The sequence below is a fragment of the Caretta caretta genome, chromosome 13 (genome assembly GCF_965140235.1).
Source record: "Caretta caretta isolate rCarCar2 chromosome 13, rCarCar1.hap1, whole genome shotgun sequence".
NCBI lineage: Eukaryota > Metazoa > Chordata > Testudines > Cheloniidae > Caretta > Caretta caretta.
This window is the reverse complement of record NC_134218.1, coordinates 30,602,860-30,620,461: the sequence shown is the minus strand read 5'-3', so window position 1 is coordinate 30,620,461 and position 17,602 is coordinate 30,602,860. Positions and strand designations below refer to the sequence as shown.

The 17,602-nt window shown below is 48.7% G+C and overlaps 1 protein-coding gene across 6 annotated transcripts in view; it reads left to right on the top strand.

The window, feature by feature from the left end:
* Positions 1-17,602, top strand: part of CHD6 (chromodomain helicase DNA binding protein 6) — a 181,725-nt gene that overhangs the window by 53,804 nt on the left and 110,319 nt on the right. For 5 of the 6 annotated variants that reach the window (XM_048820470.2, XM_048820465.2, XM_048820469.2 and 2 more), the window contains exon 2: positions 8,223-8,278. The exons of the other annotated variant lie outside the window; for it this stretch is intronic. In XM_048820470.2, the coding sequence (XP_048676427.1) occupies positions 8,246-8,278 (33 nt within the window). In that variant the 5' untranslated portion in view covers positions 8,223-8,245. The remainder of the gene's footprint in view (positions 1-8,222; positions 8,279-17,602) is intronic. 6 annotated transcript variants of the gene reach the window in all.

The window sequence follows — 17,602 nt, the reverse complement described above, 5'->3', positions numbered from 1 at the left end:
GAGGGCTAACGGAGGATGGGTGGGACCTCTGGGCTGGTTGTTGAACCATGTATGACCCAGACTGGCATAGTTCTTGCACCAAAACCAAAAAGGCCTAAAGACTATCCCACTAGTTTCTTAGTCGCCCACTGGATTGCTGGGTACTGATATGCTCAGCCCTGACTAACCTGGCAGCTGGGGGTCTTGTAGCAATGCATCTGTGTTTACTTGCAAGGAGCGTTGCTGAAGTGCCACCTTGCAAGCAGATGCCTAGAAAAAGCAGATGGCTTCAGAGTCCTGCTTCCCTTAAAGCTCCTGAGCCTGCAGCGGAACTCCTGGAGGAACCTGCTTTGTGTGTTCTCGCTTCTAGGAGTCAAGCTGGGTCAAAACTTAGGGCTGGGGTACTCCTGAAGCCCTTACAGATTTACAAGGGGGCTCTCATACTTTGCTTTGGAGTGAGACAGTGAGAAGTTCTGCTAATGAAATGTGGAAGATGATGCTAGCCTTCTCCTCCGTTCTGCACCATGAGGGATGGGGGAGGGAAGGGAGGCTCCACGGGGACTGCCAATGTCCCATTTGTTCTTCTGTTCAAATTCATTCCACTGGTGCGAGATCTTGTAGAGAGCATCTCATCCTTTGCTCCCCCTGCAGGCTGTTCTATGCAGACACATGCCACATGCTGTTCCCAGAGCTGGAATTGGCTGGTGCAGCTGCACACAGATGTCTTGCTGCGATAAAGTCAGTGCACTACTAGCTGAATGTGTCAAACTGGCAGCTGCATTCATCTCGTTTCAGCCTCATTCCAGCCATGGCAAAAACTCTTTGTCCGTCAGAGGGACGCAGGGGACTTAACAAAGGCTGAAAACACCATTCTTCAGCTTCAGAGGAAGGTGAAGGGGAGCAAACCCCAAAAGTACAGTTCTGAGGCAATACAGCCTGATGGGACTGTGGATGGGAAGGGCTGCAGGTTGTAGAGCTGCAGCAGAGCTAGTAATTATATCCCACTTAATGATGGGAAAGAAATAGTTCAAGCCTCCTGCTGGAGCTGCTGCACTCTACCCAGACCAAAACACCATCCCCAGCTGTCTGAGGGTCCGGCGGTGACCCATGGGGGAGACGTTGTGCTAACAGCACAATGTAGTCATCAGCTGTGAGATTTTGAGCTTGGGCTCCAGTTCCCTGGGTCTAGGAGCACCCAGATTTGCTTCCATACTGTGTACTGTAACAAGTGGATGTGCTGGCCCTTTAAGGTAGACTGACAATCAAGCACTGCTCTGTCCCTGCAGCAAGGCATGCTGGGACTTGTAATCTAGAGGGAAGTCTAGGAATTAGGTGCTGGCAAGTAACGCTGGGAAATGGAATTGGGGATAAAACCTCTGAGCAGAGTGCCCTGGATGGAGCAGGAGCTGCTACTAGAGCTGTTCAAGTTGGAGACCACTAAAGAGGCTGGAGCTGTGGGTTTCTCCAGGCAAAGAGTCACTGGAAGAGCTGGAGAGGGGCTATGGAAGAAGGGAGGGTCAAGGACCCTGAGGAGGTGGGGGCTGTTTGGCAAGTGAGTCAGACAGAGAGAAGCCCAAAGGAAAAGCTGCTGGGTTTAGCTTTAGGGAAAGTGGAGTGGGACAGGACTGGATGCCCACTTCATGGTGTGGGGCCCCAGGGTGGAGCCCTCTGATAAGGGTAGGCAGGAGCTCCCTCCTGGCTTGGAGGGACCCTGCAGGAGGAGAAGCATTGGTGAAGTGACACAGACTCTGGAAGGAGAGTATGTCTGACTTTAGGAAAAGCTCCATTTTCCACAGATGAGAGGGGACTCATGCCACATCCACCTCACTGTACCCTGGCCTCACGCTGCCATGTGTTGGAAATAGTCATTCCTGTGCTGTGACTGGAAGAAACTGGGTGCTGTGTTGCTGCTGGCTGCCTGGGCAAAGCAAGACACAGCACCACCTGCACTGTGCGTCCAGTGCTGGAAGGAGACCAGGGGATGCTATTCAATCCAGTGTGTGTTATAGCTAGAATAGTACTATCAGCCCTGGGCCTCCGGGTTTCACTGTCCACTGTGAGAGCTAATGGCTTGGAGAGCTCGTGATTGGTTACGTGCTGCTTTGTGGCATGGGGTGGATTGACACCAGTGCATTTCCTACCACGCACTCCATGGCTATGGACCAAAGTTTTCACTTAAAAACAAACCAGAACCCAGACAGATTTCTAGCACTTCTGCTTTCAAGGATCTGGAGGATGGTGTGGATTGCACTCTCAGCAAATTTGCGGATGATACTAAACTGGGAGGAGTGGTAGATACGCTGGAGGGGAGGGATAGGATACAGAAGGACCTAGACAAATTGGAGGATTGGGCCAAAAGAAATTTGATGAGGTTCAATAAGGATAAGTGCAGGATCCTGCACTTAGGATGGAAGAATCCAATGCACCGCTACAGACTAGGGACCGAATGGCTGGGCAGCAGTTCTGCGGAGAGGGACCTGGGGGTGACAGTGGACGAGAGGCTGGATATGACAGTGGACGAGAGGCAGTGTGCCCTTGTTGCCAAGAAGGCCAATGGCATTTTGGGATGTATAAGTTGGGGCATGGCGAGCAGATCGAGGGACGTGATCGTTCCCCTCTATTCGACATTGGTGAGGCCTCATCTGGAGTACTGTGTCCAGTTTTGGGCCCCACACTTCAAGAAGGATGTGGATAAATTGGAGAGAGTCCAGCGAAGGGCAACAAAAATGATTAGGGGTCTAGAACACATGACTTATGAGGAGAGGCTGTGGGAGCTGGGATTGTTTAGCCTGCAGAAGAGAAGAATGAGGGGGGATTTGATAGCTGCTTTCAACTACCTGAAAGGGGGTTCCAAAGAGGATGGCTCTAGACTGTTCTCAATGGTAGCAGATGACAGAACGAGGAGTAATGGTCTCAAGTTGCAGTGGGGGAGGTTTAGATTGGATATTAGGAAAAACTTTTTCACTAAGAGGGTGGTGAAACACTGGAATGCATTACCTAGGGAGGTGGTGGAATCTCCTTCCTTAGAGGTTTTTAAGGTCAGGCTTGACAAAGCCCTGGCTGGGATGATTTAACTGGGAATTGGTCCTGCTTCAAGCAGGGGGTTGGACTAGATGACCTTCTGGGGTCCCTTCCAACCCTGATAGTCTATGATTCTATGATTCTAAGGCTACACTCAAGATGGGATGTTCTTCTAAAAGCGCTGATCTAGGAATTATTTTGGAGGAGGTCTCTGACCTGTGTTAGATGGGAGTTCACACTCTGTGATCACAGTGGTCTTTTCTGGCCTTGGAATCCATGAATCTTCAAATGCTTATCTGAGTGTGAACAGGTGCAGTGCTGTCTACAGGGAGCCTGAAAAAAACAGTTCATCGAATGGCAGTTAACTCTGGAACATAACGATGACAAATTGAATGTCAGCTTTGTTGCTGATTGTGTTAGCAGACACATCCAGCTGCAGTGACGTGCTCATCTTGTAGCCCAAGATCCCTCCCACTGGGGACTCACATGTTCATGGGGAAGGGAGGCTTGCTTATAAGGCAGGGAGCACAGGTTAGTGAGTGAGCTTCCTGTTAAAATCCTCTTCCCCAGATGTTGCATAGGATGCCTAGATCAGGTGTGGGCTCTGCTGGCATAGGGTTTGGCTCATGTTTGGGGTACATGCTGCCAGCTGGAGCCCTGTGCTTGCTGCCCTCCACAGCAATGGCTCGCTTTCCTGGGCTGTGTGAATAGTATGAATAGGGAATACCTGAGCATCCAGAGCATGGTTTAGCCTCCGAGAGGGAACATGGGCCCTATTCACGCTGAGGTCTTAGTCATGCACAGAAGTTCAGACTAGTGGAAGGGTTCAGTTGCTTGGCAGCCACATGCTGCGTGGGGGCATTAGTGTTAATGCCGAAGTATGTAAGGGTTGGACTAGGCCAGTGCCCTGCAGCCAGCAGCGAAATGACTTGCAGGGCCCGTTGGCTTCCCATGTCCTTTGTAGAGAGGGAGAGGGAGGAGGATTGTCTCCCCACAGAGTGTATGTGGGACATGTCTGCACTCTCCACTGTGGGAGAAGACACCTGGGTGAGAAGAGGCTCAGGCTGCTCAGTGTCCCCAGCCTCAAGCACAGGGGCCTCTGCACATGGGAGAGGGTGCAGGGGAAACCTGTGGTGCTAGGATGCTCTTCATATCTGGAAAGCTGAGCCCCATTCTCCATCCCATTGAGAATTGGGGGCAGGAAGCAGGAAAACATGGGATGAGGAGATTGCCAGAATAACCAGGGGATGGGGAGAGACTGGGGAATGGAGATGGGGTGGGAAACACCAATACAAGGGGAGGAGGAGAGAGCCAGGTGGGACAAGGACTGGCCTTAAAATAGGGGCCAAGACCACCTTCTCGACCACACCCCAGGGAGAGTTAAGCCCTGCCACTCCCTTAAATGGCTCTATGGCACCTCCTCTGTGAGGGAGGGGGAGCTGTTACCCTGGCTGCTCCCTCTCTCCAAAGCCAGGCTGGCTTTAGTGGTGGTGGTCTGAGGTGAGATTAACCCTGCTAGCTGCGCAGCAGGATTCTGGGTTAGTGGTGGTGCACTGGAGTCTGGCTTCACCCACTGGATCTGGCAGACTGAATTCCCAGCTCTAGCAGGGCGCATTGGGAAGGTGGCATTTCCCAATGAGATCTCACAGGCAGATGTATGAAAATAGACCAGCTGAGGCCTGTCCTACTGACGCCCTGAACCCATCTCTTCACCAGCTGTGCCCAGGGCAGAGCTATTGCCACAGCTGTTTTTTCTCATTAGGATGCCAGGAAATGAGAAATAATGAGCCCCTTATCTCATGGCTGGGGCAGGTAGCAGCAGAGAGCTCCTAGCGTAGTGTGCCATGTTAAGCTGCTGCTTGTCTCTGTGCTAGCCAGTCCGTAATGCCTGTGCCTGCACTGCTTGTCAGGTGGGAAGTTCTTGATCCTGGGGCTTTGTCGGGGACAGGTACTTAGCTGAGGAACGCAGAACCAGTTTGGGGTGAGAAACCTGAGACCATGAAGTAGCCCTTAGTGACTCCTGTGAATCTAGCAGCAAAACACTTCTGCCCAAAGCCTGTGCCAAGCCCTATACATGAGTCTGGGAAAGGGCTCTTCAGAAGGTGCCGCTCCTGGGAGTGGTGACATTGTACACGTGGACAATAGCTGGTGGATTCACATAGCACCTACTAGTCCTGCTCTTTCCCAGCCTTTTCCCCTGTGTGCTAGGCTTCAGGGAGCTCCCGTTAAGCTGAGCTCTGTGGTGCATAGGGCTGTAACCCTGTGCTCGGTGGGTTCCACAAATCCTGCCTCCTCTTGCAAAGTGGAACTGTGCTGGCCTCACCACATCCAGGAGGCTGGAGGGACCAGGACGTGTCCTGGAGCATGTTGCAGGAGGAGGAGTTGGACCTGGCTAGCTGACACTGTCGAGCAGTGTTGCTGCCCAGCCCTCTACATTGGTTACAGTTGTTCACTCAGAGCTTTCAGAGACAGTTTCTGAGCCCTCTCTCTTTTGCACCTGACCTCTGTTTTGGTGTGTTCCAGCATGTGAACTGGACCCTTCTCCATGTGGATCTGCTCTGCACCATGAGGAGCAGAGGAGGGGCCTTGCTACATCCCTGCATTGGTAATGCAAATGCTGGGGTGGAGAGTCCCTACTCTGCTGGCAGCCAAGTGCCAGGCTGAGGGGGATTGCTGGCCAGTGCTGCAGGAGGAACAAACATTGGCTTTCTGTTAGGCTGCTAGACTTTGATTTTTTCCCCCCTTATTGGCAGCTGCATGAACCATTTCCTTCTCCTTAGTATCAAGTTCCCTCAACCACTCCTCCGCCTAAGGCATTGACCCTGGAGGTGTATTGATCTCTGCAAGGAATGGGGACAGGGCTGACTTGGCAGTGCCCAGTAGGGAGATAACTGATTGCTTTGGGGTGGGGGGCTTTGGGAACCTTGTGCAGCCTGTAGCCAATAATCCCTTTTCTGCAGTCTTATGGATGTGGGTCTTCCAAGTCAGCAAAATGTGTCCAATGCGGGAGGGCCCTGTCCGTACGTGTCCTTGTATCTATGTGTCTGCCGCTTGTCTTTGAGTTTTGTCTCTTGTTTTGCAGATGAATCTCTGAGACCAAAAATATTTTAGAAAGTTCCATCTGTTTCAATCTGTTAATAAGTTTTGTCAGTTTGTTTATGTTCGTTCAATGCTGTGGGAGTGTCGGGGTAGGAAGGACAGGCAGATGCAGGGGTGACCAGGGACTACCTGGGCTTTTCCTGGGGGTGAATGCCCCCGGCAGGGGCGTGGCTGGTGGGATGATGGAGCCAGCATTCTGAGCTGTCACAGAAGGGGGAGCAGGAGTAACAGCTACATCAGCGCTTGCCGTCTGTGCTGGTGCTACACTACGGGGGAGGGTATGGAGTTTAGCGGTGCTGAGAGCAAGTGCAATCACTTAAAGGTGTGGTGCAAACGTCTGTGCACAGCTGTGGGCGCTTTGTGGATGGGAGATGTGTTACTGGTGTGTTAGGAGGTTGCTTTGGGGCTGGCAAGGCCAAAATGCTCTAGAGTAGAAAAGGAGAGAGCTGGTAGCAACCCCTATATTCAGGTTGTCTAACATTTTTCATTTTAAAGGATTATTGCAACCTTTTCTTTGAGAAATGTTTGTCTCACTATTGTTTACAGCTGACATTTGATGTTCAGCAGGGGAAAGAACCTCAGGCCACAGAAGTGTCTGTTCTTTGGGCTTATCTACATGGGGAAATTTGCCGGTATAATTAATTATACCACTCCAGTTATGCTGGTAAAACTCTTATTCCAGAACAAGAAGAGCAATATAATTATACCAGTAATTATGCTGGTAATTTTCCCCATGTAGAACAGACCCAAATCCCATGAAATTCTGTTAATCTTTTGCTGAGATATAAACTGTTACAAACAGCTGTTTCCGTTCTGTGGTGCTGTTCTTCTGGGGAGAGCTGCCAGAATCACTGAACACAGGAACCTTCTATGGCTGACCCCATGCTGCCACCACATCAGCAGCAGCAGCAAACACATCACTGGAAATGTCTAAGAGCTGTCTGAGCAGGAGGATGGAAGAGACCTGGGCTGGGCTTACACCCCTGGACCTGTCAATGGCCCCAGTGGCCCATCCCCCTCCTCTGGGGTCATCACATCAGACTGGGCCTCACTCCCCACAATTCCCCCCTCTAGCATAATAGATTTCCCTTGCCACCAGCTAGCATGGGTCACAGTCTGTGCTGCAATGCTGAAGGTTCGGGGTTTGAATATTTTTTTCCAAAATAAATGCTTCACTTTTCCTAACTCAGCATCTGACATCCAGCGCCCATGATCATGGCAGCCCATTGCTGATGGGTTGCCCTTCAGTGACAAAATTGTGTGGTTTGTACACGTGTGCGCGCATGAGGGGAGGAACAGGCAAGCACTGTTTAATAAGGAAACAATTTCAAGCCCAGGTTTCCAAAGGGTGGTTACAAACACACACCAGAATGAAGGAGATGAAGGGCTGTCGAAACAATGAGGGGGAAGAGCTTTCTTCTTGGTTTATAACTAGTGCTTGCCCTCTCTGATTCTTTCCCTTTTGCTTTTCGCATATGGCAGGGTTTTTAATTGTTCTTCCTGTCCAGTGAAGTTGGTGTGGATGACACCTGCCTCTGGTTCACGCTGTGGGTAGTGCACTGAGCTCTATGGTAACTGAGAAGGTGTCTGTGTTAACTTGCCTTCTCTCTGCTGGCTTTGAACATCTGAGCAGAAGGCCTGCTTGACACACAGCACTGCCCTGCTTTCACTGGAGATGTGATTTTAAGCTGATTTAGTTAAACTGTTGCCAGTCTGTATGTGGACATTCATGTCTGCTTAGCTTGCTTTGGTAAATTTACAGGCACAAACTGAAATGCTGTAACCAGTATCAAACCCATAGCATTGTTTGCACCATTTAACTCAAATAGGTTTGACTGTACAATGTGTGTGTGTGCGGGCAAGGCCTAAAGCTCTGTGTTTTGTCAAGGTCTGGCAAACTGTGACGATTATGTCTGAGACAAGTTGGTGGATTCCTGTTTATCAGGAGATGTAGACTGTAGATACTGTTCCTCATCCCTGCTAACAATATTCCAGCATGGCTGATGTTTGTCCTGCCCGTTTCACTGGGGTTCACGCAGTCAGTCGGGGGCATTACGCTGAAAGGCTTCCAGCACTGATGCTACACTGATCTTTACTATGAGTGTTTGTGTTGTGTTTTGCAGAAGTAACATTCATCCTCAAGTTGATGATAATGAAAATACAGAAGAAAGAAAAGCAGGTTTGTGATCCCCTCTCCTTCACCTAAATCAGTCTGTCAGGCTTCAGTGCCTTGTCATGTGTGAGAGTGGTGGCTGCAGCAAGCTGACCTACAGCCTGTGTTTGTTGTGTGGCCAAGGGGTGTACGTGCATTTCCAGCTTTCAGCCCCTCTTGTCAGGGCCACAGAACTGTGCTTTGCAATGTAACTGGGGCTTGGGACACATAAATCTCTGCTTGGGGCAAGGGCAGAGAGTGGGATTTATTTTCCATTTAATAAACAAGATACACTTAATTGTTTGTGTGAGCCTGGATAGTGAAGCTTCTACCATTCCAGCTTGTCTGGCTCCACAACCACTGTGATTTAGAAAAAATGGTCAAGTTGTTACAATAAGTGCTGCTAAATAACCATCCCAGCTAAAGCTGAAAGCAGAGAGGGGTTGGGGCAGGAGGAGGGGAGACCTGCAGTGCCAGCTCAGGAACCCTGCCTGGTTCAGAAATAATCCTGGCCCACCAAGCCTCTGACCCTTGACTCTGACATGCTGCATCTGGTACTACGATACAAATTGAATAAATAAATCTGCTACTGGAGGAGATTTATGAGCCGCTGGTCATTGTCTCTGCTATTTGCACAGGGAGAAGCTGCCCCTGGGCTCTGTGATAAAGGGACAGAACCTGTTCAATATATGGAGGCTCTGCCTCCAGGGTGAAAGGTGTTTGTAGGGTATAAAACAAGCCAGTCTGCCCTTCACGGATTTGTGTGCATGCTGCTTTTAATGGGAAACCATTAAAGTGAGCATCTAACAATGGGATAAATCTCTTAAAGGGAGTGGGAGCCTCTTTCAGCCTACTCTGAAGCAAACCCCCAGGCAGCAGCTAACCCCTTTTAGGGGTCTGGCCTTATCAACAAAGATAACAAAGTTCAGTTCAAGCCACCTCCTCTGGCTTTACTGCTCCTAATGCTCTTCTCTCAGGACAGCTCAGCCCACACACTAGATCCTCTCTCTCTCCAGGTAGCCACTGCCATCCCCCTTGTACCATGCAATCCTTCTGTAAGAATCACATCCATCCTGGATGATTTGATTCTTACAAGTGGAGTATTTTAGTTAGTACAGGAATGATTTTGTCCCAGTGGTTTTGATCATGGTATGTCGTTGATTCTTATATCAATGATTTTTATAAATGGAGTGCACTGTATGTGGCTTGGATAGTGAACCTCCCACCCCATGGAGTCAGCAAAGCCCACTCAGCCCTTTCCCAGCAGAGTGCATGCTACCAGCAAGATTTAATATGTACCAAGGGAAGGGAGTCCTGGTAAAAATTCTTCCTCATTAGCAGCCTTTTCCCAGCTGTGGTTATCGTGCAGATTGCTGGCAGGTGTTCCCTTGAAAGTGGCATCAGATGGGATTCCTGTCGTGACGAGTCCTGAACCACCAGAGCAAAGGCAAAGACACATTGGGCCAGGTTCTGACCTTACTTATCCTGGTGTAATTCCACAGCAACTTGCCTCAGAATCTTCTCATTTGAGAGCTGCCCATTGCCACTCTTGGACCTGTGCTCTCTCTGCTTTGGAGTGGGCTCTCTACTATTGTACCAGAGAAATGAGACATTTCTAGTGTCTGTCCTGGAAAATCACAGCAGTAGGGTGCCCTTCCCACAGCCCTACCTGCTTTCCTGCTTTCAGACACTGCTCCCGAACATGCATGGAGGTAGAATGGAGAGCAGCTGGCAACTTCGCTTCTGTGTGAGGTAGGGAAGTGTAGTGCAGACCAGGACAAACAAAAGTGTTGCAGAGCTGGTGCTGCAAAAGGGAGTGGGGGAGCCAGTGGGGCTTCCTCCAGAGAGACGTGAATCTCATGCAGCTTCCATTCCTGTGGGTGAGGCTGGTGTAACACCCTAGTGTTGGAAAGCACCTCTTTCCCCCCCGTGCGTCTGTGCCTTAGCTAGGAAAGAGCAGTCAAGAGAATGAGGATGGACGGTGTAGTGTGTGGTCAGCAGTCCCTGCTATGTCCCTGTGTGTGACACTGGGTAGCACAGAGTTTGAGGCCAGAAGAGAGCACCAGATCATCTAGTCCAGCTGTTCTCAAACTGTGGGTCGGGACCCCAAATTGGGTCGGGACCCTGTTTTAATGGGGTCACCAGGGCTGCCGTTAGTCTTGCTGGGGTCCGGGGCCAAAGCTGAAGCTCAAGGCAGAATGTCGAGGCTCAGATGTGTTGCAGGCTCTGAGGTGAGGGGATGCTGCTCTCTCTCTTTGGAGATGGATTCGCTAACTGCTTGCTTCGTTTGGAAATCCCGTCCCAAATTACCTTGCTGGCCAGTGCATTTGAAAAGCCTGGTGTGCTGTTAACACTATCAGTTGTTGACTGCAGGACATAACATTCTAAGGTCTTTCTCAGTCATCTGGATCTCTTGGTATAGGATTCTTTTCTCCTTGGGGAGTCAGGTTTTGCCATCTTGCTGCGTTTGCCTGCTGTGGTTGGGGCTAGGAATGCCAGGCCTTGCACACAGACCTGTCCTCACTATTTATATTACTAAGTGGTCTGATATCCGTGGATCGTTCGTGCTGCTAAGGGCTGTGTTTGCATCTCCTTCCTTCCCTGTTAATGCATGAGAAATGAGGATTTGTCAGCTGCTGTGAGCAACCTTTGAAATCGGTCACCTTTCCATGTGATTTGCGGGGCTCCCAACCTGGAGGCCCATGTCCTGGTGGGGTGAGGGTTTAGAATCTGATTTATGCATGTTACTGCTCTGGGGGTGGGGAACAGATTTATTTGCTGGGTTTAAGGCTCCAGGAGCTAGTTTGCCCTCCCTCTCCTCATAGTTTCTTTATGGGAAGGGCACATGGAAGTCTGTGCTCTGCTCTCCCTTGGGCATCAAGTGGCTCCCTCTACCGCTGGCTTTCTTTTTGCCAAGCCCTGACTTATTGAATAACGTGAGAACTGTAGAGATAAAACAAATTGAGTTATTCCACAGAGCCTGCAAATTTCCTTATCATATAGATATGGAAATAACTAGACTCGTCACCTATATTAGGAGCCTGCACTCAAGCGCATCCGAATTTTCAGAGCTCTAAGTAACTACTTGTCCCATCATAAGGAGAAGCGATGGGAAGGGGAGAGGTTTCTTAGCTTCTGCTTTACTCTGAGGGTTTCACTCCATGTCTCAGAAATGGAGATGCCAAAGCTGTGTATTGCCCCCTGGGTGGTGCCATCTGATGGATCTGATGGGTGCTCTCCAGTGGGTAACTTGTCCAGGACAAGCAGATATAAGGATACTGTGATGTATGCCTTTATGCAGTGAGAACCATGAAGGGGACACAACAGGTATCTCAGGGTCGTTCTTCAAGTGATGGTCCCGATGTGTATTCCACACGTGCCTACGCATACGTGCATGATGTGCCTAGGTCTGGAGATTTTTAGCAAGTGGTGGTCACTGGTCTGCACCTGCTCAATGGAAGGGAGCACAAAAGTCTCTTTTTAAGGGCCCCAAAAAGGTGATGGGTGGAATAATTCATTTTCTCATTATTTTTTCCCACCAATTGGCCTAATTTCCAAATTTTGTAATTTCCTAATTTTTGGTCCATTGATTTTCAGTCCTCTGCTACTCTTGTTTACCAGTCATAATCTTAACGCAGTCCTTGAATGGTGTCAGTAGCCCCTTTCTGTTTAAATTAATTCAGTCTGTCTGTCGCCTCACATCTTAAACAGTTTTATATAACAGATTATTGTTACAATTCATGACAATATTTTTTACAGTTGAGCTCACAGGGTAAATTTGTAGGCCCAGTTATTACGATAGATCTGTTTTCCCTGTAAGCTGCGCACTTGGGCGGCCTTGCAGGAGAGATTCAAGTGCCGCCCAGCTGATTAGGAGAGCAGGCACAGCCTGCAGCATGTGTTCAGGTGCCCCTCCTCCCACTCCTCTCACGTTGCTCCCTCCTGCAGTTGCTCCTGGGAGCTTGGACCCTCCTGCTGGCTGTGCAGAGCGGGAGAGGGGGAAAGGAGGAGGGTGCTGATGTTCCCATCCCCCGGCCCCTGTACCCCATCTCTGCAGAGCAGGGCAGAGGGGACAGCCTGGCTCAGGAGGACTGTCTGAATGGTGAGTGGCTGAGTGCCTTTCTTAAAGAGACAGTGCACTGTTTCTGAGATTTCCCCAGCAGCCAGCTCACACAGTCTCTCTCTCTCTATCTCCCCCTCCCCTTGTCCATGTACCCCATCTCTGCAGAGCTGGGGAGGGGAGACAACAGGGCTCAGGACAGAGCGGGTGAGCTTTCTGTGAGTGTCTTAAAGAGACAGCGCACAGCTTTCCCCAGCAGCCAATCCTGGCTGGAGTAATTATTCCTATGGTAACTTTTAAAAAATATATATTATATCTAGGTTTTTTGTTTCTACTGGTGGCTCACATAGGCACATACCTCGGTGCACATAACAAAATTTATTCCGCACGTGGATGGAAAAAATCAGAGGGAACATTGCAGCAGACCCCAGGAACATGGGCTAGACCCTGTTGTTGAAGTTTCCCTCTGCTGAGTGTTGGCTGATCGTAACAAATCCCATAACCCAGCCTCATGGTCCATCCCAGCCTTGATCCCTTGCCTGTTCCTGTTAGAGTTGTTAACTAACACATGATACCATAGGTAACCCCTAAACATTGCTAGAGTCTCTGCATTCAAAGAGGCCCTACATATATCTGTGGTGCTTAGCTGGATACCAAAGTGATGGGCACCTTTGAAATACCATTGGCAGATGGGTGAGGTCTCCATTCACAGATTCTCTAGATTTGAGGGCACTGGGTCTGCCCCAGAACGTGAGCTGCAGCTTTTCTCCCCTCAGTTTGCTCACTGCTCTCTTCAGGCCTCTGTCTCTGTCCTGCCAAACACATTGTAGTGCTAAAGACATAAGCACTTCATGTTTCCCTGTGCGTAGAGCTGGGTAAAGGATGCACAGTTCTGTCCTCCTAGCAGCTCCTGTGTGGTGAGACAAGCCCTTCTGTCTGTGAGAGCTGCCTTGTCCAGACTCCCTGTGATGAGGCCTTGATCTTGGCTGGAACCTCTAGGGATCACTCATAAGAACCTAAGAACAGCCATACTGGGTCAGACTAATGGTCCATCTAACCTAGTGTCCTGTCTTCCAACAGTGGCCAGTGCCGGATGCTTCAGAGAGAATGAACAGAACAGGCAGTCATCGAGTGATCCATCCCCCGTCGTCCACTCCCAGCTTCTGGCAGTCAGAGGCTAGGGACACCCAGAGCATGGAGTTACATCCCTGACCATCTTGGCCAATAGCCATTGATGGACCTATCCTCCATGAACTCATCTCATTCTTTTTTCAGCTCCCCAGGGTACCCTTTGCTAATGACTGGTGGTGCCTGCCTGTCTCCAGACTCCCAATCACTGAAGTTCTCCATCTCCTCATGCTCAGTTTGCAGGATATACTGGTCCATTTTTGTGGCAGCAGGTTCCATCTGCCATTCCCTTCTGGTGTTACTTCCATGCTGCTGCCTGAACACAGGGCTTCCTTGAGTATCGTATTGCACTCAGCCTGAGGTTAAGGAAGAAGCCTTTGTGTGAACACTCACTGCTGAAGGAGTCCAGAGGCACAGGTCTCAGTGGTGCAGTGCTGGGGCTGGTACCTGCAGGCCTCACAATGCAAGGAGCTGAGAGGAGTGGGACAAGCTGGGATTCAGAGGTAGCTGTTTGTACATTAGTAAAGACAGTTTTATTTCTGGAGATAAAACCTAAGGAGACAATTTCATCCCTGGTGTAACTCTATTGGAGCAATTGCTTCATAGCTTCTTATATTGTGAAGGAGCTCAGAGACCTGTACAATGACAGAGAATATACAGGGGACTCCTCTCTGGTAACGGCAGTGTATCCATCTCTGGGTGGGAATGGTATTTGTTTCACATGGCTCAGCAATGTAAGGCTGCAGGGGCCTGGGACAGGAAGTGAAGACGAGAGTCCAATTGTAACTGAAGGGGGAAGGAAGGGAACTGCGATGCGGTTAGTCAGGTGTGACTCCTTCCAGCACGGAGCTCCTTTGGGAGATGGATGCGTTATGATTACAGCTGGTCAGAAAACATTTGTCAAAATGGATTTCTGTCAGCAAATGCTGTTTTTAACTAAGCTGAATTTTTTTGTTTTAGAAAAATTTTGAAATGTCATTTCAAACTGAAATTTTCATTTTGAAATTTATTTTATATTGTATTTTAGTTTTACATTACTGTTGTTTTTACATTATTCCATGACATGCCAGTAGTAATAGCATATAATATGATGTCATTGTGACAACTTGACATGGTATGACATCATATTATCTACTGCTCCTGGGATGGAATAATACAAAGATAATAGTAATTTTAAAAATGCCCAAAAAATACATTTTGAAATGATTGAGGATGGAAATTTGTTTTTCAGGAAAATTTGGAAATACTTGTTTTCACAGTGATTTGGAACAAATTTTTTTTTGAAATGTCGTTATTTCCCCTGAAATGGAAATTCTGCATTTCAACCAGCTGTAATTATAATAGTCGATAATTACATGATCACATGCTATTTTTTCACAGGAACCCTGCCTCATTCAGTGCACAAGATTAACAATACTCACTGAATGAGGAGCTGTTCAATATTTTGCGTTCTTCTCATTCTTCAGTGGGCAGCCCTAGGCCTCATGTACTGCACTCTATTCAAACCTTGCTCTGAAGGTAGAATTATGTATTTCCACATGGGCTTTTTTTGTGGCACTCTTCACTGTAGCACCTGTTTCAGAATGACCCTGTGAGGTTTGGAGGTATTATCCCTCTTTTACAGATGGGAAACTGAGGCACAGCGAGATTAAGTCCAAAGTTTCCATTGATTCTGGGTGCCTAATTTGACATGCCTTCGTAACAGTCTGTAGCAGTTTATACATTCAGAGCACAGCTCTCACTGACTTCTGTTGCAGCTGTGAGTGCTCAGTGCTAGACCTGCTGGGAGGACAATTACGTTTCATGGGAACTTTCAAGGTTTTAACATTTGTTTTTGTTCTTCAGTGGAACGAAAACAAAACCTTTTGAACATTTTTGCAGGAAATGTCTTCATGCTTGCCAGGACCATGGGAAAGCCATGTTCAAGTCCCTGTGCTGTCTGATTCAGAGCAGTAGGACATCTCAGGCCACTCCAAATCAGACAGAGCTGAGATTTTAATGTGGGTTTCCCACATCCCAGACCAATACAATCCTCACCCAACTATAGAGTTTGTCTTTCGTGCCTCACCACAGGTCCAGGAGTCTTCGCAATTAATATTTTTTTGGAAACTGATATGTCTCTGCCAAATGATTCAACTCTGACCAAATAGCATATTTCACTGAGATGACTGTTCTGACTACCTTTACTCAGCACTTCTGCAAATGAGAACATATAGCTCCAAGTCAGGCACCCAGAAAATGAAAATCACACAATTAGTGACCCCCTGTATAGAGTTGGGGTTCAGTGAATTGACTAACATCCCACAGGAACTCTGTGGCAGAGGCAGGAATAGAATCCAGTTCTCCAAGGCAGCATTTAACTCTCTTAACCATGAGACCATCCTTTCCCTTCCTGCAATCACCTGCCCATGCCGTACAGACCTTCTAACTTCTGCAACAATTGAGGCAGGGGTTCCACAGATAATAGCCTTCTTCTCTACCCAGCCCTGATTAATCCCCAGACAAGGTCCATCTTTTGCATTGAATGAGATCGGGGTACTGTGGAAAAAAATAGTATGTGATCATGTAATGGAAGACAGTATCACAATACATATGCACAAAGGGTCTGAATGAAAGTTGCACAGGCAACCTTAATACTGGCATTTCCTGACATTTGTGTGATTGACTTTGCAATCTTAATAATGTTCTTTTAATGTAGTTTTCTATATGTAATTTCCTGGGTTTTTAAAAAAGCAAACGGAAAAACAGAAATTCCCTCACATGGTATATTGGCACCCCACAGGTCATCAGCAGGGTTGGGACCTTTAGATCCATCACACAGATCTCTGTCACTCAAGCTAAGGGAGTAACAGACAGCAATAGCAGGCTGCTGTGCTCTGTGTGGGCCAGCACTGGAGGGGGCTAAAACACACACTTTGCCAGAGGGTATCACAGACATTTGCTGACAGTGGAATATTGAGTTTCAGAGTCTTCGGTTCCATTCCAGCCTTTGGATGGGAGTGTTCTCTAGGGGTTGCAGACTTTTCTGCCCTGTCCCTGTCTTGTCTCCTCCACACACCTGAGTTCTCATCCCTTTCTCCTTGCCTACAAAATTCCAGACTCCCTTGGTCTTCTCATCCCCGTCCCAGTCTTCTTGCCTGTCAAGTCCTAATCTTACCCATCTAGCCTCCCAGTCTCCCCCACTTTCTTTGTTTTCCCTTTGAAAGTTTTATCGCGGAAATAAACGTTAGCCAGTGTTGGAGTTGCACCAAGTTTGTGTGTGATTAGGGGTGCCAGGTTGTGGTGCTGCCTAGCTGTGATTTGCACAAGTTGTGTTATTCCACTGGCAATAAAGACTATGCCTCTGAGGCAGGTGGGTTATAATGGCCTGTTGCCACCTGGGACCATGGGCTGGAGCCTGTCTGCACCAAGCTCTCCAGTGGGTTGATGCAGGTTTTCTCAATCACTGTCTCTCAATCACTGTTCAGCTGCCCGACTGTTATGTTGGCATGGCAGAGGGTGATGCTGCCAAGCAGGCGCTCTGGGCCATCAAGGATACAGGCAAGGCCTTCCCTCTTTTTGGGAGCATGGGGCTGAGTGGAGGCTGGCTTGCGCTTTAACAGTATTTACAAAGGGGTAGGAGTTTAAATGCAGCTTTTGGTGTTTTAGCCAATGCAGCATTGACTTGCTGTGCCATGCTGCAGGAGCTGCTGCTGACAGGTGGCCTCACACAGCATCACTAATATGGGCTTGTTTCTGGGGCTGGGGCTGATATGAAATTGTCAAACTAATTTAGTAATTGTCGCAACATGTCATGTGCAATGTGACTTCAGCTGTACTTGGCACAGTTCCCAATCTGGGCCAGAAGCAAAAGACATGGCAAAGCCAGCACACTCAGCTGCAGGCCCCCACATTGCTTGTGAAACAAAGGAGCTCAAGGCTCAGTATGGTGATACAGGTGCATGTCTTGGGACTCCATGAGTAGGGAGAAGCCAGAGTGTCACAGCCCGAGTTGGGCTGGTACCAGAAGAGTCTGATTATTTTGTGGTTTAAGGGTTTATGGTTTTGGTGTGCACCGACAGCAGCACATGCGGGTCCAGGGGTGTGTGGCAGCTTGTGTAACTCTGCCATGCACCGGGATAATTTAAAGATGAGCTGAATAGTGATTCCGCTGGCTGGGTTAT